Source organism: Capricornis sumatraensis, chromosome 3, assembly GCF_032405125.1.
Source record: "Capricornis sumatraensis isolate serow.1 chromosome 3, serow.2, whole genome shotgun sequence".
NCBI classification, from domain to species: domain Eukaryota; kingdom Metazoa; phylum Chordata; class Mammalia; order Artiodactyla; family Bovidae; genus Capricornis; species Capricornis sumatraensis.
The window spans coordinates 33,609,349-33,635,585 of NC_091071.1; the positions used below are offsets into that span (position 1 = coordinate 33,609,349).

Below are 26,237 nucleotides of genomic sequence, written 5' to 3' on the forward strand. Positions count from 1 at the left end.
CATAAAGATATTAGATTATCCTGAGAACAGTTGTTATAGGAGAAAAAAAAAAAAATCAACTGCTCCAATGTGAGCTGTATAACAATTAAGCAATTCTGAAATTTCAACTGAGAGGAATTTAATTAAGGCTCTAATAGCTGATTAAACTCATTTAGATCTGCTGGCAGTTGCTACTGGTGACATAAGAAACCCAGGAAGACAGACTTCCTCCTTTTCTGTATGCTGTATTTAATCCTGCCGGTAGTCACAGGTATGATTCTTTAAAGTGAAGTCGCTCAGTCGTGTCCGACTCTTTGAGACCCTGTGGACTGTAGCTGCCAGGCTCCTCTGTCCATGGGATTTTCCAGACTATAGTACTGGAGTGGATTGCCATTTCCTTCTCCAGGGGATCTTCCCGACCCAGGGATGGAACCCAGGTCTCCTGCATTGTAGACAGACGCTTTACCGTCTGAGCCACCAGGGAAGTCCTTTAGGGGCTTCTCAAAACGTGGTCCTTAGATCACCTAGAACAGAATGACCTGGGATCCTAGTTAAAAAGTTAGGTTCCGGGGCCTCCCTCATCCTACATCTACTGATGCAGAGACTCCAGAGATCTACAAGATTGCATTCATTCATTCATTTTAATTGAAGTATAATTAATTTACAATACTGTATCAGTTTCAGATATGCAGCAGAGTGATTCAGTTACACATACATATATATGTATATTTTCAGATTCTTTTCCATTATAGATTATTACAGGATATTGAATATAGTTCCCTGGGCTACACAGTAAATCCTTATTGTTTATTTTATATGAAACAGTGTGTACATGTTAATCCCATACTCCTAGTTTATCCCTCCTCCCTCCTTCTCCTTGGAGTTTGCTTTCTTTTTGTTTTAATTTAAATTTTTATTTTATATTAGAGTATGGTTGATTTGCTATGTTGTGTTAGTTTCAGGTACATAGCACCGTGATTCAGTTTTGTATATATATATTCTTTTTCAGATTCTTTTCCCATATAGGTTGTTAATATTAAATAGAGTTCCCTGTGCTATAAGTAAGTTCTTGATTTTGGTGTCTTTAATTAGTTTTTACTGGATTGTAGTTGCTTTACAATGTCGGGTTAGTTTCTGCTGTACAGCAAAGTGAATCAGCTACGTACACGTGTATCCCCTCTCTTTTGGATTTCCTTCCCATTTAGGTCACCACAGAGCACTGAGTGGAGCTCTCTGTGCTGTGCAGTAGGTCCCCAGTAGTGATCTAGTTTATACATGGTAATGTATACACAGAGTCTGCATTCTTAATCAGCCCCCAAGGAGAGGTTCTTATTCCTGCTAAAGTTTCATAATCCAACAACCTTTAGTAATTGCATTTAAGACCATGAATTCCAAGGAAGTGGGTGCTTTACTTCAGCACCTGAAAAGCAGTTCTTAGTTTCACTCTGCCAGTGGCTATCTGAGGCCCCATGACACAGGACAAAGTAGGTTTGGTCCACACCTGCTTTTCAGCAGTTTCCTTGTAGAAGCTGGTTTGACTGTAGGGTGCAGTGGAAAGCTGGGGTCCAATGTGACATCGAGTTTCACAGACTCCTGCTGTCTTGAAGGAACCATAGATTGAATCGATTCACAAACAAACCGCTAGACTCAACTGCAAACTACTCCAAATAGAACGTATTTCAGTTTGGTATCAGGTCACAGTTGTGGCTCAGACATCTTTGCTGTGAAGTTTCCAGATCAATCAAATTCAGGTCTGCTTTTGGTTTCAAGCAGCAGCCGAAGACACAGAATTACTCGTGCGTAACCGTGCTATCACCCACTCCAGTACTCTTGAATGGAAAGTCCCATGGACGGAGGAGCCTGGTGGGCTGCAGTCCATGGGGTCGCAAAGAGTCGGACATAACTGAGCGACTTCACTTTCACTTTTCACTTTCCTGCATTGGAGAAGGAAATGGAAACCCACTCCAGTGTTCTTGCCTGGAGGATCCCAGGGACGGGGGAGCCTGGTGGGCTGCTGTCTATAGGGTCGCACAGAGTAGGACACGACTGAAGCGACTTAGCACCAGCAGCAGCAGCAACAGCAACAGCAGCAGCAGCAGCAGCAACCGTGCTATCAGCTCTCTTATGTGTTACATTTGCATGGGAGTGGTGGTAATTGATGATACTGTTTATCCTAAATACGGACATTAAGTCATTTTAAATACCCTTCATGGACATTAATCTTATGTCCTTTGAAATACTTTATATTTCAGGTGGAGAGAAATTGGCCTCCTGTTTGCTCTGTTTTTCTCCTGAAATTCATCTTCCTGAAGAGTTAATTCCTCACATTTTCTCCAGCTTGGGAGTAAATCACTGCTTATTACCCAGAGTGAAATGTCTTCTGGTGTTTCTGCACATGTGAAGCGTTCGCTTTAAGGCTTCTTCCCCCACCTGGTTATGATATCACCCAGTGAGCTCACTGGGGCCAGTCAAGCTGGAGCCCAGGCAATGTGAACTCTGCTTTCATCATCGGTTTTAATAAATTTCTTCTCTGATTTTTAATTTTGCAATTCCTATTGTCTTCTCTCCAAGGAGAGGATCTGAGTAAATAGGCAAGTTTCCTCTTTTAACTTTGAATTCTAAGTAAAAATTGATGCTGTGCTACAGTCTGAATCGAGTTCAGTTCAGCAAATATTTATTGAACTGGCCTGTGGTAAACACTGTACTATAGCTGGTGTGGGTCAGGAGGTAGGAAAGTCTGGTTGGGCCAGATATTCTATAATTCAGGGCAAACTGAACCCTTGCTCCCCACCCGCAAGCAGTCATACAGTTGGTCTCTAAGTTGTATTGATTCCAACAATTTGGGGTCCTGACCGTTCATGCAAGCCCCCACCACCACTTTGATATGGCCCTATACCAGGTTTCTCCAGGTTAACTGCCTCCTGACCAGTTACTCCATTCAGAATCTTCTAGGCACAACCCCTTTCTCTGCACTGCCTTGAAAAGAAGTGTCCTAATACATCAGACTGATTTTATCCCTCCCCCAGTTAAAAGTTTTCCTCCAGTACCCATCTCCTTCCTGCTACACTCTTCTCTCACCCTGAGAACAAAGGTGGAACTCCAGAACAAGCCACGCACCAACTCTGCTGCTCTGGCTCATGGCTGGAAGTCACTTCCTGTAGGAGCATCTTTGGTTTCCTTGCAGAGCAGGATGTACTCTGCTCCAGTGGCATCCTGTGCCTACCCCAGCATGGGAGTTATTGCATTCATGATCTCATGTTATCTCATGAGATCCCGTGTGCTCCAACTCCTCTTCTCAACAGACAGGAAAGTCTGAGGACAAGAACCAGGTCTGGATTAGTCTCAGCTGCAGCCCCGGAGCCTCCTGCAGAGCCTGCCATAGTGCAAAGCCCTGGATGCACATGTGCTGAGCTTATGAATGAACACGCAGGAGAATTCAAGGGAAAAAGACTGTTCAAAAATGCACTCTGGCTGGAGAACTAGGCTGCAGGGGAGCAGTGGTGTTTAAGCTGGAAGTGGAAAGAATGGACAGGAGTCCAGTCAGTGGAGATGATAAGGAGAGGGATTTCGGGCAGAAGAGGTAGTGGAGCCAAAGAAGGGGCATGGGTGTCATGCAGGGTGTGTGCAGTGAGAAGTGAAAAGTGTACGTGTCATTGTGGCTTAGTGTTGTAAGTGAGAGTGGAGGTGTGTGTCACGTATGTATGTGTGTGTCATTATACCGGTATGTGGAGGTGAGTTGTATATGTGTGCATAGCGAATTCAAGTAGGTATGAGTGTAGCTGTATGCATAGATGTCTAAGTATATGATATATGTAAAGTGTATGATATGTATTATGTATATGTACATATATATACAGATATATACACACACACATATACATATACATATATGTGTGTACATATACGTACACACCCTGGTAAAGAATCTGCCTGCAATGCAGGAGACCTGGGTTCAATCCCTAGGTCGAGAAGATCCCCTGGAGAAGAGAATGGCTACCCTCTCCAGTAAATATTCTTGCCTGGAGAATTCCATGGACAGAGGAGCCTGGCAGGCTGTAGTCCATGGGGTCGCAAAGAGTCCGAGTAGCATGAGTTTGAACCGGGTGGATCCACTTCTATGAATTTTTTCAGTAGTGAATTTCTGTAGTACTCACTGCACAGTCCCCAGGGGTTGAATCTGCAGATATAAAGGAACCATGGATATGGAGGGCCACGTCCTCACTGCCTGCACGAACAGTCAGTGCTCCTAAACCCCACGTTGATCAAGGGTCAACTGTACCCACATATATACATACATACATGTGTGAATGTTTGTAGGTGTTAGAGTATCTGTGTTTGAAGATGTAACATGTATATGTTTTAGTGTGAGGGTATGTATAGAGTGTGAGGTCTTCCTTTGTAGTTCAGTTGGTAAAGAATCCACCTGCAATGCAGGAATCTACCTGCAGTTCAGGAATCCACCTTCAATGCAGGAGACCTGGGTTTGATTCCTGGGTCTGGAAGATCCTCTAGAGAAGGAAATGGCAACCCACTTCAATATTCTTGCCTGAAAAGTTCCAGGACAGAGGAGCCTGGCAGGCTACAGTGCATGGGGTCGCAAAGAGTCGGACATGACTTAGCAACTAAACCGCCACCATGTATAGAGGTTACAAAAGAGAGATGGAAAAAGTGATAGAGAGAGTATTGGGGTTGATGGGAATCTATACTGTGGGGTCTATTAACATAAGAGGAGACTGGATTTGATTCTGTGGGAAGTCTGTGACATGGAAGGGTTTGAGTAGAGATAGATCTATGATTTGGGTGTTTAGGTGTACATTTTTAGGGGTGGCTTGGGAGAGACCAGTTGTGAGGTGATTTTAATTGTCTCTTGTTAGCATTTCATTGGAAATGAATGAAATGATTCATTGCGAAAGACCCTGATGCTGGGAAAGATGGAGGGCAGGAGAAGGGGTGACAGAGGATGAGACAGTTGGATGACATCACTGACTCAATGGACATAAGTTTGAGCAAACTCTGGGAGAGTGAAAGACAGGGAAGCCTGGTGTGCTGCAGTCCATGGGGTCACAAAGAGTTGAACAGGATTTAGTGACTGAACAACAAAAAGCATTTCATGAATAGATCCAATACAATCAGTCTCACCTCTTTGAAAGGAGAGTCTCGAATATCTATTAACCTCATTTCTTCCAGCCTTTTGCAGCCTCTGTGACACTTCCATGGATTTACCCAGATATGAAGGGATGAATACTAACTTATGACAGTTTCTGGAGACGAAATTATCTTTTCTCTGAGAAAATCTTGGCTGAACATTTTGATAAGTAATCACTGAGCTTTCACTAAACAGCTCCTTTTAGGAGCTGACGAGCAATTAGGTTTCTAAAAGCACAGCATTTAAATTTTATTAATAAGAATGGTTAAAAAAATCATTGCAAATTAATCTTCCTTTTCTATACTTCTTTTAACAAGATCAGTTTTCTCCATTAAAGGTTAATTATTTTTCTTTGTCCTCAAAACTTCAGTTTATTCACTGAAAATGTTTAAAGGTTTATCACCAAAATTCAGTTTATTTTGAAGATAAAGATTTTTTTTTTCCTTGTCCCATACAACCTATTTGGGTTAATTTGGGACTGTTTTCAAATACCAAAAAAAAAAATTCATGAAAGAGATAAAAATCATCTGCCCACACCTTTTTCTCGTGTATATGGTGTTTATAAGAATTAAAACAGTGCTAAGAATGAAAAGTGAAAAAGTGAAAATGTTAGTCTCTTAGTCATGTCTGACTCATTGTGACCCCATGGACTGTAACCTGCCAGGCTCCTTTGTCCATGGAATTCTCCAGGTAAGAATACTGGAATGGGTAGTCGTTCCCTTCTCCCGGGGATTTTCCCAACCCAGGGATTGAACCCAAGTCTTCCACATTGCGGGCAGATTCTTTACCATCTGAGCCACCAGGGAAGCCCCAAGTGCTAAGAATAGTGCTTATTAATCTCTGGACCTAGATATTATCACACTAAGTGAAGTAAATCAGAGAAGGACAAACAGCCTATCACTCATACGTGCAATCTAAAAAGAAAATGATACAAATGAACTTATCTACAAAGCAGAAATAGACTCACAGACTTGGGAAACAAATTTACCAAAGAGGAAAGGCAAGAAATTAGGAGTTTGGGATTAACCGATACAAACTACTGTGATCTAACGTTACAGACTCTGCCACGTGTGCTATGTTCATTCTCTCCATCACCAGCTATCCCTTAAGTCCTTTGTGCCAGGCCCTGAGTTAGAAGCTGGAGACCTAAAAACCAATTAATATGCATATATTTATATAATATATTGGGTTGGCCAAGATGTTCCTTATGTTTTTTATACCTTCTTATGGAGAAACCAGAACAAACCTTTGGGCCAACCCAATATATATACATATCCCTGCTAGACTGAGGTGTCACCATCTAATGAATGAAACATAGACACAGAGGGATGGTACAGGGAGGGATATGGGAGGGGGGTTCAGGATGGGGAACACGTGTACACCTGTGGCGGATTCATGTTGATGTATGGCAAAACCAATACAATATTGTAAAGTAATTAGCCTCCAATTAAAATAAATAAATTTAAATTAAAAAAACATAGACATAAATATATAGATTGTGAAGGTATGATATTGTTAGGCAAATGGAAATTTAGATGTTTCAATCAAATTAAGGATTTGTAAATGAAATGTTATGATGTCTGGGATTTCCTTCAGTATTATATGGGAGGAGTGGCTGGGAGTATAAATGAGACAGGACTGGCCATGAGTTGGTCATGAATGAAGCTAGATAATGGGAAGATGGAGATCCATTCTACTATTTTACTTTTGTATGAGTTAAAATTTTTCCATCATAAAAAAAAGAAAAAAATGAATGGAGGAAGTAAAGAGCTTCCACTTTTAGGCAGATTATGTTTGGACACATATTCATCGTGATTTCTGCATTTCTTTCTTTGTTCCAGATAACAGACTAGATTAACTCTCAGGGTAAATCTCAATTCCTTAATAGGACCTACAGGGCTTCACATCACCTGGCCCCTGCCTGCCTGCCTGGAGTGCCCCCCCTCCATCCTTTCATCCTTTCATCTTGGATTTCCAGTCTCAGCCTAAGTGCCACCTCCTTAGGGAAGCCTTCTGGGATTTCTTTCTCACTCTTTCCAATCTTAGAGCCATATTTTTTTTTTTCCTCCTAGTTTGCATGTATATATTCTTGTATGATTATTTGACTCATGTGTGTCTTCCCAATTATCCTAAAAATTCAATGCAAGTAAAAATATTGCTGTTTGCACTACAGTATCCTTGGTGCCTAGCACAGTGCTTGACACCTAGAAGCCACTCAGTAAATATTTACAGAGTAAATGAATCTCTATTAAACCTGTATACAAACCCCAGACTCATTACAGCCCTTTGTAAATAGGAATATAGGAGGGGAAAGTGAAGGTTGTCTGTTTCTCCCCAGTCTGCTAGAAAAAATCTTAAGAGTTGAGACTTTTGGTGTTTGGAACAGGAGCCCATCAGACTCCGAGAAGGAGGTGCAAGCTCTCAGGATCCAGGGCAATGCTGACACAGCAGCTTCAGCTCCGGATCAAGTTTTCCACCCACCGCATATTTCCACCCTCCTTGGCTGACCCATGGGTGCTTACTTAGATGTGTTGGGAAGGAAGGGAGTTAGAGAAGATCTCAGAAGTTACTGCACTCCAGGGACTCATAGACCTTTGTAGCCTGTCTCTCTGTGAGTCAGCCTTGGGCTGGAACTTTTGCCTGCCTCCCACAGTGTAGAGTATGTGATGTGGTCAGTGACGTCACTGAAGATTCTGCTAACTCAACGGGCTTTGCCTCTATTTGTGTGTGTTACCTTGGGATTTTAGGAGTTGTCTCTGCAAGGAAGAGAGGATCTTGGAGCAATAACATGATGACTGCAGATCGATTACTAGGAGCACTAGTGGGAAAATGCCTTTGGATTCAGATGATTCCATGGTGTAGCTCTGGCTCCACCACTTAAAAAGCTGTGCAAGTTTGGGCAGGTTGCGTAACTTCTCTGTGCTTTAGTTCCCTGAACTGTGGTGTTGGGGTAATAATCTTTATCATATGGGATTTGTGGGGATTAAACAAAGTGGTAATATTGGCATATTTCCTTAGCACATAGAAGTGCTCAGAAGTGACATTGTTATAATTATAGCTTCAAATGCTATGGGGGGAGCTGGGAGCAATGTTCTATATTACCAGGGAACATGGGAATGCCTTTGCAAATTAAGTCATATTTGAGCTATATCTTACATGCTAACTTCCCAGGTGGTGCTAGTGGTAAAGAACCTGCCTGCCAATGCAGGGGACATAAGAGACACGGGTTCAATCCCTGGGTCAGAAAGGTTCCCTGGAGGAGGGCATGGCAACCCACTCCAGTATTCTTGCCTGGAGAATCCCATGGACAGAGAAGCCTATAGCCCATAGGGTCACAAAGAGTCAGCAGCAACTTAGCACAACCACGCTAATAACATAATAGTATCTGCCATGTATGTTACATTCTAAGGAAATTCTGTACTAAGCGCTTCATGTGTATTTTGGGCTTATTCAAAGCTCACTATAGTCCTGAGAGCATATGCTGTGTCCATCCACATTCTACAGGTAAAGCGAAGCTCAGAAAGGTTAAGCCACTTTTTCAAGGCTGCTTAGCTAATGGGTGAAGCCAGGATCAGCATTTAGTTCCGTTTGACTCCAAAAGCCATTGTCTTGGCCACTGAACTACCCAGTCTCTTAAAGGTTATGTTTGAGTTTTCTAAGAGAGATGGAAAAGAAAGGGATGGATGTAGCATATTCCAAAAGGAAGAGCCTGAATATCTCTTCATCTATTTGCATGTTTATTATTGTTGGCTTGGAAGGCAGGGAAGTGATCAGTTTTGTCCCTCATTGTTCTCAGGCACATGCCAGCAACCTAGCCAGCGTTCAATAAATCTGTGTTGAATGAATGACAGATTTGATGGGCTCCATTTTCTCTCTATCCTGTGTTACACATCACAGCATGAGGCGATGAATGTGTTTATTTGTCCAAATTACTCTGCCGCCTTCCGTAACTTAAAAAGGAAGGTATTCGTGAAGCTGGGCAGTCTTGTAATTGGCCACGTGGCACATTTCTCGACAAGCAGCAAACATTTTCCAGTCCAGATGCTGAAGTCATCTCTGAGAACAGATTGATTGCCTTCTCTCCCGACACCCCGTCACCTCTCCCGGTGTCCAGCGTGTCTGAATTCTCTTTAAGGGCCTGAGATTCATTTCTGGTGACACTTACATTACAGGAGGAGAGATGAGAAGGTCACATCAACAGAGACAAGCCCGGACTCTCGGCACTTAGCTCTTCAGACGAGGTATTTTTCCTTGAGGTTGATGCTACAAATAAAGCGCTGACCTGCGGTGTCAAGCAGTTGCATGTGGGAGCAGGAGTAGGAAGGAGAAAGTGCGAAGCTGGGGGCAGCTTCCCCCCCATATGTATGCGAAGAGTGCCAATAAGCTGTCAAATAACATTAAGGTTCAAAACATACAGGCTTCAATTTGATTTTGCTAAGATGCCGGCTGCTGCAGGGAGGGAACACAATCGATTCTGTTTTGACAGCTCTCAGTGTTCGCTAAGCAGCAAAAGTCTCCACTCTGTGCCTGACTGATAAAAGCTCACCTGATTTGCAACTTAAATAGAACCCCATCTGAGCTGGAAGGGAGGCTCTCATCCTCCCACCAGACCTCCCTCCCTTTTGCTCTTGGACTTCTTCTTCCTTTTCCTCTTTCTCTCTTTCTTAGCACTTGTTAAATTTCTCTCCCTCTCGCTGTCTCTCTTCTATACTTACAGGAAGAGTTTACACAGTCCCTAATACCTGCCAGGCATCGGGCTGTAGGCTTTTCTCAAAATGCCTTGTTTCATTCCCATGACATCCTTATAAAGTAGGTGGAATTGTGTCTATTTACAGATGAGAAAACAGATGTTCATCGTGATTAAGAGCCTGCTTGGGGTTGTACAGCTAACAACTGGCAAGAGCTGGGGATTTAAGTCCAGACCTCTCTAACTGGAAAAGTCCCTGCTTTTTCCTTTTTCCTTTTGGGCTAGTTTTGGCCGTGCTGGGTCCTCAGTGCTGAGCAGGCTTCTCTCTAGGTGCAGCAAGCGGGTTGGCTCCCGAGTTGCAGTGCTCGGGCGTCTCATTGCCGTGACTTTTCTTGCTGCTGAGCATCCGAGGTGCACAAGCTTCCGTAGTTGCAGCTCCCAGGCCCTAGAGCGCAGGCTCAGTAGCTGTGGCGCACGGGCTTAGTTGCTCCGTGGTATGTGGGATCGTCCCGGATCAGGGACGGAACCCATCCATGTCTCCCCCGCCCTGGCCTGCAGATTCTTAACCACTGGACCACCAGGGAAGCCTGGTTGCTGTTTTCATGACATCAGTGGTCCTGAGCACTGGGGGGACGTTACAGTCAGCTGGGGAGCTCTAACAGCATCTGTACTTCGTCTCCAGCCCCGTATTTACTCAGTCTGGGGAGAGTCCCGGGCATGGGGTTGCTTTCCCCTTTATCCCCATCTCTCTTAGTGTACAACAGACGTGTGTGTTGAGGCAGGTAACGGAAAAGCCCCGAGGATGGTGGACTTCTTCTCCCGTGCCTCTTCTGCGGGAGGACTCCTCCTTCGAGAAGCTGGTGGTGCAGGAAAGCACAAGCGTGTGTCTGTCTTTTTGCCGCAGGTGGGCAAGTGGGAGAACCAGACCTTGAGCCTGAGGCATGCCGTGTGGCCCAGGTACAAGTCCTTCTCCGACTGTGAGCCGGACGACAACCATCTGAGCATCGTCACCCTCGAGGAGGCCCCCTTTGTCATCGTGGAAGACATTGACCCGCTGACGGAGACGTGTGTGAGGAACACCGTGCCATGCCGGAAGTTTGTCAAGATCAAGTGAGTCTGGGGGTACAGTGGGTTGAACGTGCCCGATCGTGCCCAATCCTTTACAATAGCTTGTATCACTGATAACAACAATACCTCTTGTTGTTGTTGTTCCATCACTAAGTCGTGTCCAACTCTTTGCCACCCCACAGATAGCTGAGAAAGGAAGAGAAGCGAAAAGCAAGGGAGAAGGGGAAAGATATACCCAAGTGAATGCAGAGTCCCTAAGACTAGCAAGGAGAGCTAAGAAAGCCTTCCTACGTGAACAGTGCAAAGAAGCAGAGGAAAACAGTGGAATGGGGAAAACCAGAGATCTCTTCAAGAAAATTAGAGATACCAACAGAACAATATCTCTAAAATAATAATGAAATGTAATATAAAACATACTCTATTATAATAGATAAGATCAGATTAGATAAGAATAGATTTTTTTTAAAGACTAGAACTACACCAGCTGGTTTGCACTCATTTCATTTCCAACAACAGTAATGGGGGGGTGTGGTTCTGCCCATTTTAAACACCATAAAAGCTGAGTTTACTGGAAGACTAAGAAGCACATTCAAAGCCGCTCAGCTAGTAAATGAGAGAGACAGGACTCAAGCACTGGGCCATCTGACTCCACTGCCATATTCTCAACCATATGGTGAATCAACCCTCCCCTCAGTCCTTCCTAAAATAATTATTTCTTTTGTACTTTTCTGGTTGCTCCCTCCCCCAAACCATACATTCCACTTCCTTCCACCTCCTTTCTAGTTTCCAGATCCACACTCCTCACTATTTTCAAAACTTCTCTCCATATTGGGGTCAACATCTTCCTTCCAAGTGACTTTCTGATGTGAACCAGGTGGAACTGATCTCCTGGAGGTCTCCTTGGTCATCAGCAGCAAAGCCAGCATCACATCAAAATTGTTTCTTCTTTTATTATGATTAAAGAGAAACTGACAGTTAAATCAGAGCCTCTGGCAAAGGGCTCTCCCTAATCTATAAACCCTTTGGAGACTTGTAAAGTTTCATGGCTGAGTCCAAGATGCTGATTATAGTCTTTGTAATGCAAACATAAACACAAATACCACCCTGGTGGGGACTTCACAAAAGGATAAAGCCTGTAATTGGATGGAAATCTTTTTTTTTCTGAGCATTTTGCGATTGCCTTCTTTGGCCTGGAAAATCCTGGCTTGTCTGTCCTTCAAGTCTTAAGCACTTCCTCCCCAAGTTGGGTTAGTTCTCCCTACTTCCACAGTACTGCCTCTGTCTCTGTCTCTTAATTCACTCAGGCCGTTGTGATGAATTACCACGAGAGGGTGGCTTAAATAACAGCCTCACAGTTCTGGAGGCTGGAAAGTCCACGGTTAAGGTGCCGGCAGGTCTGGTGTCTGATGGGGACCCTCTTGTTTGCACGTGGCTGTCTTCTTCTTACCCGCTTCTTCTTATCAGGGCACTGCTTCCATTTATAAAGGTTCCACTCTCATGACCTAATTACCTCCCCAAAGTCCCACCTCCAGATAGCATCACAGCGGGGATCCTGGTTTCAACATAGGAATTTGAGAGGAACATAAACATTCAGTCTGTAGCCCTCTCTTGTTTATCTGTCTCACTTGTTTTTGTGGTTTAAAGTGTGTCCATATTTTCCCTGGGGTATTAGCTTCTCTGGTGACTCAGACAGTAATGAATCTGCCCACAATGCAGGAGACCTGGGTTTGACCTCTGGGTCAGGAAGATCCCCTTGAGAAAGGAATGGCAACCCACTCCAGTATTCTTGCCTGGAGAATTCCATGGAATTCCCTAAAGTCCATGGGGTCGCCAAAGAGATGGACATGACTGAGAAACTGTTACTTTCACTGTCATTAGCTGTCTAAATATAGGGAACGTGGCGTATTAATCTGTGTCCTCAGTGACAAGCACAGAACGTGACACACAGTGTTGGTGACGCTTGAACTGAGGAGTGAATGGATACTTTTCCTCCCACCTGCCAAATTCCAACCTCAGTTATTATTATATGAGATGCAAATCCCCACGGCTCAGTGCTTTGGATAAAGATAATTTTTTAAAAATATGATTGCTAAATGTACGATGAAGGCGCATTTTGGTTTGGAGAAATTTTTGTCAGTGAGTAACCTTTCTGGGGCTGAAATTCTGAATGGATTATTCAGTAAGTAATCATCGGCTTTTTTTGGAGTCATCAGCCTCTTCAGGGTTGAAATTCTGAATAGATTAGTCAATAAATAAATACTCATGAAGCATAGTTTCTGTGTTAGTCACCGTGCTGGGGCATGGGAGATGCATCAGTAAACAAGGACAAATCTTGCAGTCAAGGCCTGCACAAGTGTTAAAAAAAACCCAACTCAGCCAATAAGGAAACAGAGCAGCTCTACATTAGGATAAACCCTGTGAAAGATGTGAGTAAGGTGGCGGCATCAGAGATAACTGGAGGTATGCGGGGCTCCTCCAGCTCGCGCAGGTAAGGCTTACGGTGACATATAAGGGAGGAGAGGGAGCCAAGCACGTGATGAACGAGGAAGAGCCAGCCAGGTAGAGGGACAGGTGCAAAAGGCCTTGAGGGAAGAGAGAGACTGGCGAGTTTGGGAAACAGAAGGAAGTACTTGGAAGTGATGAGCTTGGGATGGGGGTGGGGGGAATGATATTGGATCGGCCAAAAAGTTCGGTAGAGTGTTTCCATGGAAAAAAACCAAATGAACCCGATAGAAGGGATTACGTGGGAAAGTTGACAAAGGAGGTTTTGACTTCGGTGGGTGTTCTTTGAGCAGATGGTCAGATGAACTGGGTCTTTGAACTTGTCCAAATGAAGAAAGCAGAGTAGCTGACACGAAGCAAAGAGTATAACCCCACTGGGGCACCTCCTTTATAATAACAATATCTCAGGCCAATCAGGCCCGGCCTCTTATGCTTCACACTCGATCATTGCAGTTTAAAGTCTTTAAAATCCGAAGCCTTGGAGCTGAAAGCAGTAGATCACCAAGTCCTGAGACACATGGTCTAGAGGAAATGAGCCTACAGATATATTACTGTCTTTAAAAGAATCGACTTTTCAACTGAACAATATAAACCGACTAACTGGTTCAAATTCACATTTTGTGGTGGTGTGGAAGGTGGTGGCTTGCAATTTTTCTTTTCCCACTTGGTGACGTGAGAAGCTTGCTGTGCTTCTAGGTGTCTTTGATTTACCTGAAAGCAATGGAAAATAACTAGGATCCATTAATCCCACTGTAACACAGATTAAATCAATTGTATTTCCTAAAGATAACATCTTTGAGGCAGGGTGATTGGTTCCATTGAGAACTCCCATTAGACAACATGATTGTGTTCATTTTTCTTGGAGATATTCTTTCAGGGAAAGCCCTTTGGCTATCACTTCTGGCAAATGGTGGGATCTTGAGAACACAGATCAGTCTTCTAAAAAATCAGGTAGTAGGAAATGAGCTGAGAAACCAGACTTTTCTTCTAATCTGCTTTAGTTGAGTGTTAAGACATGAATAGAAAATTGAGGAACAATTATCTGATTTGATATGTAGGGATAAATGGCTATTTGTTGTTGCTCAGTAGCTTAGTTGTGTCCGACTCTTTACAATACCGTGGACTGCAACATGCTAGGCTTTCCTACCCTTCACCATCTCCCAGAGCTTGCCTAAATTCATTTCCATTGAGTCAGTGATGCCATCCAAGCCATCTCATCCTCTGTTGTCCCCTTCTACTCCTGCCTTCCTTCTTTCCCAGCATCAGGGTCTTTTTCAGTGAGTCGGGTCTTTTTCAGTGAGTCAGCTCTTCACATTGGATGGCCAGAATTGGAGCTTCAGCTTCAGTATCAGTCCTTCCAGTGAATATTCAAGATTGATTTCCTTTAGGATGGATTGGTTTGATCTCCTTACAGTCTAGGGGACTCTCAAGAGTCTTCTCCAACACCACAGTTCAAAAGCATCAATTTTTTGGCCTTCAGCCTTCTTTATGGTCCAGCTCTCACATCCATACATGACTGCTGGAAAAACCATAGCTTTGACTAGACACTTTTGTCAGCAAAATAATGGTTCCGCTTTTTAATATGCTGTCTAGGTTTGTCATAGCTTTTCTTCCAAGGACCAAGCATTTTTTAATTTCATGGCTGCGGTCACCATCTGCAGTGATATTGGAGCCCAAGAAAGTAAAGTCTCTCACTGTTTCCATTGTTTCCCCATCTATTTGCCATAAAGTGATGGGACCAGATGCCATGATCTTAGTTTTTTGAACGTTGAGTTTTAAGCCACTTTTTCACTCTCCTCTTTCACTTTCATCAGGAGGCTGTTAAGTTCCTCTTCACTTTCTGCCATAAGCGTGGTGTCATCTGCATATCTGAGGTTGATATTTGTCCCAGAAATCTTGATCCCAGCTTGTGCTTCATCCAGCCCAGCATTTTGCATGATGTAGTTTACATATAAGTTAAATAAGCAGGGTGACAATATACAGCCTTAACATACTCCTTTCCCAATTTGGAACCGGTCCATTTTTCCATGTTTGGCTCTTGACCTCCATACAGGTTTCTCAGGAGGCAGGTAAGGTGGTCTGGTATTCCCATCTCTTTAAGAATTATCCACAGTTTGTTGTGATCTACACAGTCAAAGGCTTTAGTGTAGTCAATGAAACAGAAGTTTTTCTGGAAATTCTTGCTTTTTCTGTGATCCAGTGTATGTTGGCAATCTAATATCTGGTTCCTCTGCCTTTTCTAAATCCAGCTTGAACATCTGGAACTTCTTGGTTCACATACTGTTGAAGCTTGCCTTGTAGAATTTTGAGCGTTACTGTGCGAGCATGTGAGATGAGTGCAATTGTGTGGTAGTTTGAGCATTCTTTGGCATTGCCCTTCTTTGGGTTTACAATGGAAACTGGTCTTTTCCAGTTCTGTGGCCACTGCTGAGTTTTCCAAATTTGCTGGCTTATTGAAAGCAGCACTTTCATAGCATCATCTTTTTTTTTTTGCAATCTTTTTTTTTTTTTTTACTTTACAATACTGTATTGGTTTTGCCATACATTGCCATGAATCCACCACAGGTGTACATGAGTTCCCAATCCTGAACTCCCCTCCCACCACCCTCCCCATATCATCTCTCTGGGTCATCCCAGTGCACCAGCCCCAAGCATCCTGTATCCTGTATCAAACCTAGACTGGCAATTCGTTTCTAACATGATAGTATACATGTTTCAATGCCATTCTCCCAAATCATCCCACCCTCTCCCTCTCCCACAGAGTCCAAAAGTCTGTTCTATACATCTGTGTCTCTTTTGCTGTCTCGCATACAGGGTTAGCATTACCATCTTTCTATATTCCATATATATGTGTTAGTATACTGTATTGGTGTTTTTCTTTCTGGCTTACTTCACTCTGTATAATTGGCTCCAGTTTCGTCCACCTCATTAGAACTGATTCAAATGTATTCTTTTCAGTGGCTGAGTAATACTCCATTGTGTATATGTACCACAGCTTTCTTATCCACTCGTCTGCTGATGGACATCTAGGTTGCTTCCATGTCCTGGCTATTATAAACAGTGCTGCAATGAACATTGGGGTATATGTGTCTCTTTCAATTCTGGTTTCCTCAGTGTATGCCCAGCAGTGGGATTGCTGGGTCATAAGGCAGTTCTATTTCCAATTTTTTAAGGAATCTCCACACTGTTCTCCATAGTGGCTGTACTAGTTTGCATTCCCACCAACAGTGTAAGAGGGTTCCCTTTTCTCCACACCCTCTCCAGCATTTATTGCTTGTAGACTTTTGGATTGCAGCCATTCTGACTGGTGTGAAATGGTACCTCATTGTGGTCTTGATTTGCATTTCTCTGATAATGAGTGATGTTGAGCATCTTTTCATGTGTTTGTTAGCCATCCGTATGTCTTCCTTGGAGAAGTGTCTATTTAGCTCTTTGGCCCATTTTTTGATTGGGTTATTTATTTTTCTGGAATTGAGCTGCATAAGTTGCTGATTTGAAATGGCTCAGCTGGAATTCCATCACCTCCACTAGCTTTGTTCATAGTGATACTTCCTAAGGCCCACTTGACTGCACTCCAGGATGTCTGGCTCTAGGTGAGTGATCACACCATCATGGTTATCTGGGTCATTAAGATCTTCTTTGTATAGCTCTTCTGTGTATTCTTGCCACCTCTTCTTAATATCTTCTGCTTCTGTTAAGGCCATACTGTCTCTGTCCTTTATTGTGCTCATCTTTGTGTGGAATGTTCCCTTTATATCTCTAATTTTCTTAAAGAGCTCTCTAGTCTTTCCCATCTGTTGTTTTCCTCTATTTCTTTGCACTGATCACTGAGGGAGGCTTTCTTATCTCTCCTTGCTATTCTTTGGAACTCTGCATTCAGATGAATATATCTTTCTATTAAATGGCTATACTGGCAGTTAATCCCCTAAACTGTCAAATCATTGGTGAGAAGAGAGGGAATGTATTTTCAATTACTTATGTGGCCAGTACTTTAGATACTTTATTTGTCCAACTATTATGTAAGGTAGGTATCAGCTTTCTCCACGTACGAGTATGTAAATCAAAGTCTGTGAATGAAGAGGCCCGTCTGAATCTCCATGCTTGTTAAGGGCAGACCCAGGATTTGAAATTCTGTCTGACTTGCAAGGCGCATCCACTGGCCACCCTGGGAAATGGTAGAGCCGAGAACTGATGATTTATTGGATCCCTCTCCCTGTATACGTTCTGATGAGTCTCCCTGTCTTCTGGGTAATGGCAGAGAACGGAGACTCTCAGATGTCTGGGTTGTTGTCACGCCCCCTCCACATGCACACAAGGTCTGTGATAGAACCAGTGCAAGTCCCCACTGTGGTCTGTGTTTGCATCGTGTCCATGTTCAATCCAACTAGCGTACTTTCTGCTTGTCTTTTTCACTCTGTGTCCCCAGGATCTCGTTCCCTGTCTTTACAGGGAGTAGCTACTCAGGGGTGCTTGTGGGGTGAAAATACATCAGTGACCACTGGCATCTAGAATGCACTGTTAGGGAACTTGGGGAATAATTAGCTTGGAGACTGACTGAGGTTCCCAGTGAGGTCAAAGAAGCAGCGAGGCCCCGACATGGCTGTCACCTTGAACCTTAAACCTTAACTCCTGTCCAGATTGTCCCAGGTGAAGGAAAAGACTGTAATAGAATAAGGGAAGAAGCAGAGAATGAAGGGGATACAGATGGAAAGAGGTGCTAAAGAGGCACTGATGCACAGCCTACAGTGGCCAAAGAGAAAAATAGAGAATTTGATATGGGCATGTTTTTCCAAGAGCCATAGATACCAAGAAGAAAATCATATTTGGACATGCCATTAATTGAATGTACTTAGGACATGCTTCTGTATTTATGGCAGTTGCAACTCCAGCTTGACCCTTTCTGCTCTGGGAAATTGGTGGAGAGAGGAAAGGTCCCTACTTCCTGTTGTATTACAGAATTAAGTCCCCCAACTGTCCGTCATCTGTAAATATATGTGGTGTGGCCTCCCCCAGCCCCCAGGCTGAGGGCAGCAGGGCCCAAGCAGGTTGTCCAGCCTCAAGGCTGGAAAGTGAGGTCTCTGGTGGTCCTGGCTGGCAGATGCAAGTCAGTTGAGCAGAACTCAAAAACAGGATCGGCAGGGGCAGTGGTGAAGACAGCAATTTAGGATAGGTGATCTGTGACCCTGAGATAAAGAAAACACTGGGGATGGGGAAGGTTTCATTCTGCAACTCACTTCCATTACTCAAAGTTAGACTGTCAAATCTATCCATATTCTTGGATATGGATGTATACCAATGGTGCTTAATATGTGTGTGTGGTTAGCCAGTTACATATATGGTATATACTCACTCCAGACAACTTGGGGGCGGGGGACTAAAAATATGAAAAAAGGAAGACATGTCTTACCATTCAAGAATAGCTCTGCTTCCTATTTCATTGTTTTTCCGTCCAACTACATCATAAGCTCATTTGTTTTTATATCGCTTCGACTGTTCTGTATGTATCACTGCATAACCTACTTTTCTCATGTGATATGGAAACATAAGTATTTTCCTATGATGCTGTTAGAATTCTGTAAACATCGTTTTAGTGCTTCGGCAACAGTTCATTTTAGTACATAGATGTGCCAACAATGGAATAGTCAGGCAGCGCGGATCCCGTGACATGCATATGTCAGCGTCAGAGCCTCGTGCGAATGGAACTCCCCAGAGCAAGGTGGAACCAAGTGCATTGCCCTGAGAGGTCTTGATCCTCCCACATGAGTTGTTTAAATAGTTTTTGTTATCAATTAGGAAGACCTCAGTTTCCTCCCCTTTTAAAAGCATTTCTGGTTTTTCTGTGGGTGTCCTTTGAGTATGACTTGGTCAAGTAAATAAAGCACAGTGGCTGGTACAAAGCAACGAGTGTAACCTGGGTAGGTTTTGATAGGTTTTAAGACAGCAATCAATGCCTTCTGTATTTTAATAGGGCTTTTTCCTGATGAAGGGCGTTGCTATTTAATAGTGTCACTGTTTACCCTTCCTGCCATGTAGGGAAAATGTTATGAATGAGCCTTCATTTGACATATGACTCAATCAAGAAATATTAAGTTGATAGACTCAGGCGCAGAGTAGACCCCAGGTCTCCTGATTCTTAGCTGAGAATTCCTAGTTTTTTTTCAGCAAGGAAAGTGCCTTTCCTAAGGAGGTAAGGCACACATTTTTCTCCCCTTTGGTTGCTAACCTCTATCTTTAGTGAAAGAATAAGGCAAAACTCTCCTTGCTCTGGTAATTTCATGTCTTCCTCTCCTCCATTTTCCACCGTTTTTTTTTTTTTTAAAGAATTCAGTTTAGATCAGATGACTAAACTGATCTAAAGAGGTTCGATGTCTTACAAGCTCTAAAAAATAAGAGGTAGTAATTCTCATCTGTATAATGGGGATCTGGATACTACCTAATTAAGAGAAATGTCATGAAGATTAATCCAAGAATTAATATAAAGCATTTATCACAGTGCCTAGCAAACAATAAATACTCAGTAAACATTACATGTTGTCACAATTACTGTCATCATTAAGAACACTTTCTACTTCTGCTGTCGTACACCTACTGCTTGTCCTTGGAAAAGCCACTTCCTCATTTTAAGCCTCAATTTCCCATGTGAAAAATGGTGGAACAGTGTAGATAATGACCGTGAACACATTCTCCACTACTCACCCTCTGCCGTCCCGGGGTTGTCTCTGCAGCAATTCGACCAACGAAGGCATGAACGTTAAAAAGTGCTGCAAGGGGTTCTGCATCGATATCCTCAAGAAGCTTTCCAGAACAGTGAAGTTCACCTATGACCTTTACCTGGTGACCAACGGGAAGCACGGCAAAAAAGTGAACAACGTGTGGAACGGGATGATTGGGGAGGTGAGTCCCCTTTCCACCCCCTGCGCCCTCAGGGACGGTGGGAAGGATAGGCACAGATGGTTCTCTTTTCGGCCTTCCGTCCAGGTGGTCTACCATCGGGCGGTCATGGCTGTCGGCTCGCTCACCATCAACGAGGAGCGTTCCGAAGTGGTGGATTTCTCTGTGCCCTTCGTGGAGACAGGAATCAGCGTCATGGTTTCCAGAAGTAACGGCACCGTCTCACCTTCTGCTTTTCTAGGTATGTGAACTTCGTAGCCACTGTTGCCTTCCTGTCGGGAGTCACAGCTATTCCGTCTTGTTTGCTCAAATGACAGGACCAGTTAGGACCTTGTTCAGTTCCATTTAACCACATGAGCATATTGAAAGTGTCTTGCATTTGAATTATCCCGATTTTTCCCCCAGTTAACATCTTTCATTTATCTTTAACTTGGAAATAGCCGCTAAAAATACAATCACATATTCCGATACTGCCCTTGATGGTGTAGAATATAGATTAGGAGATATATTGCTTAGAGCCTTGAAAGCATTTAAAAAATAAACCTGTCGGCCCACAGTTAATTTAAGTCAGCTCATAAACTTTTATTTAGCAGCCACATACCTATCCTCCATCCCTCATTAGAATGACAGTCATTTATTTACTAGATGTGAAAGTAAGAATAATGATGACTGTGCAATGATTTATACCAGGACTCTGACAAACAAAACAGAAGCGGTCTGAAGAGGATATACCATTTTAAAATTAATGGAATCATATTTTAAATGTGACTATCCTTTAAAGCTGAATGGTTTATAAGGGAGGAAATTCTTCTTACTCTCCTTTTAACTACCTCATAAATTTATGTTTTTACATTAAAGGTTTGCGCTTTTTAAACCAAGTTTTTTCCATCATCTAGTTTTCTTTAGCACCTACGCTTTCAGTAGCCTGGCTGGTGTAGATGAAACTGCACGGGACGTAGCCAGGCATTTTAAATTTTTTCTTTAAAGGAAATCATTGTGCTGAATGTTTTGTCATCATAAATAGGTTTTGAAAGTGGCTGTCTTAAAGATCATAGGGTTCAGATTAACTTCCCCTTGGCATTCCCATATAACCTTCCAGATTTGGAAAGGTTGAGACAAACACTGACCCCCTAAGAAAACTGCATGAGAAAGAGAAAACAGATTAGGGTCAAGTGGGCTTCCCCGGTGATTCATGCAGTAAAGAATCCGCCTGCAATGCAGGAGACGCAGGTTTGATCCCTGGGTCGAGAAGATTCTCTGGAGAAGGGCATGGCTACCCACTCCAGTACTCTTGCCTGGAGAATCCCATGGACAGAGGAGCCTGGTGGGCTACAGTCTGTGGGATCACAAAGAGCTGGACACTAACACTTTCACTTCACTTTCTAGGGTTAAGTGAATTTCTTACATTTTTTTCAAAAAAAAAGCTTTATTAGAGAATTGAAATGCAGACTAGGACCAATTTGTGGACACTAGCCCCTAGCCCCTAATCTTACCCTTCCACTGTCTTTATTGATATGTGGTGTTAGCATCTGTGCTTCATTCTCTTGAGTGAAATATTGACTAACAGGATTTTGGATACTGCCTGACTCACAGACACATACGGATTTACTGTTTTCATTTTTGATAATCCACTTAAGCTGTTGAAATCCTTACCACTCACTGGATTTGATTTTGCACTCACTTCAATTTTTGTAACCTTTGTTGGAGTAACATGGACCTCAACAAATACACACCTCATTAGGTTCCTTTTGGGCCTTGTCTGATATGGACCAGACAGTAAAGAATCTGTCTGCAATGCAGGAGGCATGAGTTTGATCCCTGGGTCAGGAAGGTCCCTGGAGAAGGGAATGGCAACCCACTCCAGTATTCTTGCCTGGAGAATTCCACGGACAGAGGAGTCTGGTGGGCTACAGTTCATGGGATCACAAAGAGTTGAACATGACTGAGCAATTAACACTTTTTCACTTTCTGATATGGCTAGTGATGCCCATATCTTAATAAAGGAGCCTCAATGTATCATGAAAAATACTACTCACTGACATTGACATGAGCAGACTGTTCGTAGTTATCAGATATACTCTCACATTAGTCACCCTAATCATTTTCTCACTACTCCCTATTGGATCCTTTAACAGAAATCTTTGGCCCTAGAGGTTAAGAAAGGGTTGGAGGAAGGGATTTCATGAAAGAAATGGAAAGAGATCTGTTTCTTATCACAAACTATCCACTCATCTCCTTAGTGGGCTACAGAGAAATTTTGATCCAGTTCAGTCAAAGAGGAAAAAAAAATATATCAACTGACTTGTCTTGTAAATATGGGTCACTGATATTAAATCTGGTCTCAACCCAGTTTCCCTAGGTTTTTATCTTTACCTGCATTAGTAGAACATTTCCGTAAAAGTCAAGTATTTTTGCTCAACTTAAATAAATCTCTTTTCCACCCCACTCTTCCTACTGCACCTTAAAAGATAAATTGTAAGCAGAGGAATCTGTTTTCAATGCTGTTTTTACACAGTAGGCTTAATATTCTTCCTAGTCACCAAATTGCATCCCTATTTGATTGACTTGCACCCCCTCATTTACGGTCATTATCTGCAGGTTTTGAAAGTCATAATGAACCATGCTAAGCTACATTTTTCCATTCACTGGCTCAGTCATCTGGAAGAGCCAAGCATTCGCAATCTGATTGCATTGCTCTTCATTATTTCCTATTCTCTCTCCTCCGAAAACTCCATTAACTCACATCGGAAACACTTGTAGGTAATGCCTCTGAGCTTTTGTGTGAAAATGTAACCAGTGACTCTTCAAGGACAAAGATGACATCTCTCGCAATGTTTCCATTCAGTTAGCTCTAAAGACTTTCCAAGAAGGTTAGCATCTTTGATCCACAGACATACTAAGCTGGAGTCTCTTCTGGATTAAAGTTCCTTCACAGACAGATGTTGAATCTGTTTTAAGCCAGTAGAGAAAGTAATCCAGAGCTATCTCAAAATATTTCTGGGTCACATCGTAGACCCGACAGATGGCAGCTCATGACTGCCCTGTGTGCTCAGCCACTCAGTCAAGTCCAACTCTCCGCGGCCCCATGGGCTGTAGCTGCCAGGCTCCTCTGTCCATGGCATTCTCCAGGCAAGAATACTGGAGTGAGTTGCCTACACCAGGGATTAAGGATCAAACCCACGTCTCTTGCATCTCCTGCATTGGCAGGCGGATTCTTTACCACTAGTGCCACCTGGGAAGCCCCACCATTGTTCTAATGATTTGCTTTGTTGTGGTGTGTGAGTGTGTGTGTGTGTGTGTGTGTGTGTGTGTGTGTGGTGTCTGGAAATAGCCATCCCTTCATGGGTACCTGAAACCAGAATTCTACAGCAGAATCTGTCATGCTCATTAGTCAAGTGACAGATGTCATCACTTCGAAGTGAGAAAACATCTGGGATAAGCTGTTTGATCATTTTCCATCTGATTTTCTGAACAGTTAGTGATTGGGACATATCAGGGGCCCAGTGAAGTTCACTGCAGTCTTTCAGATTCTGCCCTGTGAGTACAAGAATTCAGGGAGGATTTCCCCTAATATTTGTAATAATGTCCTCATTACCCTCAGATAAAAGAAGTTATCAGATTAACAAGTATGCATATTTTAAACTGAGTTTCCCTGGTGGCTGAGTGGGAAAGAAAGTGCCTGCAATGCAGGAGGTGAGGGTTCAATCCCTGGGCCAGGAGGATCCCCTGGAGAAAGAAATGGAAATCCACTCCAGTATTCTTGCCCAGAGAATCCCATGGACAGAGGAACCTGGCAGGCTACAGTCCATGGGGTCCCAAAGAGTCAGACATGACTTAGTGAGTGAGGCCACAAACAGCTATGTGATGAAGGTTCCATAAAAATCCAAAGGGACAGCTACTAGGTTGCTGAGCATGTGAAAGTGTGGGGAGAGCAGTGTGCCTGGAGAGGGCATAGAAACTCCATGCTTTTTCCCCAAACCTTGTCCTATATATCTTTCCATCTGGCTGTTGATTCATACCTTTTAACATTCCTTGTGATTAATGGGTAAATAAATGGCAACCCACTCCAGTGTTCTTGCCTGGAGAATCCCAGGGACGGGGGAGCCTGGTGGGCTGCCATCTATGGGGTCACACAGAGTCGGACACGACTGAAGTGACTTAGCAGCAGCAGCAGCATACTGAGTAAACTAGTTTCTTGAGTTTTGTGAGACGCTCCAGTGAGTTATGTGAGACGTCTTAGCAAATAAACACCAACGTTTTAAACTAGTATTCCTTTTTCAGGACCCCGGACAGCACCCCACCGCACCCACCACCACCCAAACAGCTATTCCATTTAATTTGTTATGTGTATACAGTGCTCAAGGGCTTCCCTGATGGCTCAGTGGTAAAGAATCTTCCTGCAATACAGAAGATTCAGGTTCGATCTCTGGGTCGGGAAGATCCCCTAGGGAAGGGCGTGGCTCCCCACTCTGGTATTCTTGCCTGGAAAATCCCATAGAGAGAGGAGCCCGGCAGGCTACAGCCCATGGGGTCACACAGAGTCGGGGACAACTGAAGCAACTGAGCATACACAGTGCAAAACACACCACCAAATACTTTACACGTGTATGCTCCTTTACTCATTACAATGATTCTCCTCTGGTAAGACACACTACGCCATTAGCTCATCCAACTTGGAGAATTACTTTAACATCTCTATTCTTGAATATTAAGTAATTTTTAACCTCCTAATTTTTCATTTATGTCTCTTCCTTTTTGAATAAACCTCATTACCAAATTGCTTTGATTTCAGGGACATGATGTGATTTGTACTCAAGTTAAAAATAAGATAAATTTCAGTTATAGTCTTATTAATTTCTTTGAGCTCATTTTGTATATTTAAGTCAAGTAAGTTGTGTTTGTACCTATTGCTTCTTAATGTATTTGCCCTATCAAACTGCATTACAAATTATCCCTTCAGGTTTTAAAATTATTCAATATAGTCAAAGCTTCAGACATATTAACTTTTTATTATATATTATAAGCTCATTACATTGGAATTTGTGATGATCTGTGTTAAGTAATCACAGACTTTAATAAAATGGTGGCCTGCTATCAGCCTAGTTCTTTATTATTATTACTAGCTTCATCAGAAAAAATTCAAAAATAATAAAATGTCTATTATTCCAGAGGTATTACTGTGCTTTTTATATTTTATTCTTAGAAAATATTTGCTCATGATGAAAATATTCTAAGTTCATTGGCATCCAAGGGCAGTTTTTTCCCAAATGCGATCAGGTAAAGATATGTTCATTTAAAAAATGTTATTCTCAGTTGATTTTCTAGCAAATCTATGTCATACATGGATAAAATGGCTCCATTCAGCTCAGTTTCATATTCTTGTTCAGTTTTAATAAAAACGTTAATCTATTTTACATAATATCTCCTACCTTTCTAAAATGATCTGAGATTTAGAACCCTGTGTCTCGCCCTATCCTTCTGAGACACCCACACGAAAATGAACTGATGAAAACTATTTTTAGGGGAAATAACCATCCATCCATCTAATACCTCATTGCCTCTATCTTAAGCAATGTGTTCTCATTGAATTATCGTGTGACTGTAATATCCTCAAATGACTTTTCAATTGCATTGAATCCCATTACCAACCTCAACAAGATTTTTGAATTGTAGAGAGCTCATCTGTCTAAAGCAGAAGGTAAAAGGAAGAGAGTAATAGCAGAGGGGGCAGACTATGACTCTCCAATATTCTTGTCACTCCCATAATTTTATGACCTTTTCTTGCAGGTTATAATTCTCCCTTTACTTCTGGGGTTCCCCACACATCATCCCTCCAGCGTGTTAGGATAAAAATGAAAATAAAACTCATGCTGCTTTGCAGAAGCATTGTGGTTGACTATTCAAGTCTAGTCTTATTTCTCTTTAGCTTTGGTTCCCTAGATGATGCTATAATTACCTATGACC

The 26,237-nt window shown here is 42.7% G+C and overlaps 1 protein-coding gene across 2 annotated transcripts in view; it reads left to right on the forward strand.

The window, feature by feature from the left end:
- GRIN2A (glutamate ionotropic receptor NMDA type subunit 2A) overlaps positions 1-26,237 on the forward strand; it is a 440,082-nt gene that overhangs the window by 332,555 nt on the left and 81,290 nt on the right. For both annotated transcript variants that reach the window (XM_068968089.1, XM_068968090.1), the window contains 3 exons: positions 10,717-10,922; positions 20,108-20,276; positions 20,361-20,514. In XM_068968089.1, the coding sequence (XP_068824190.1) occupies positions 10,717-10,922; positions 20,108-20,276; positions 20,361-20,514 (529 nt within the window). The remainder of the gene's footprint in view (positions 1-10,716; positions 10,923-20,107; positions 20,277-20,360; positions 20,515-26,237) is intronic.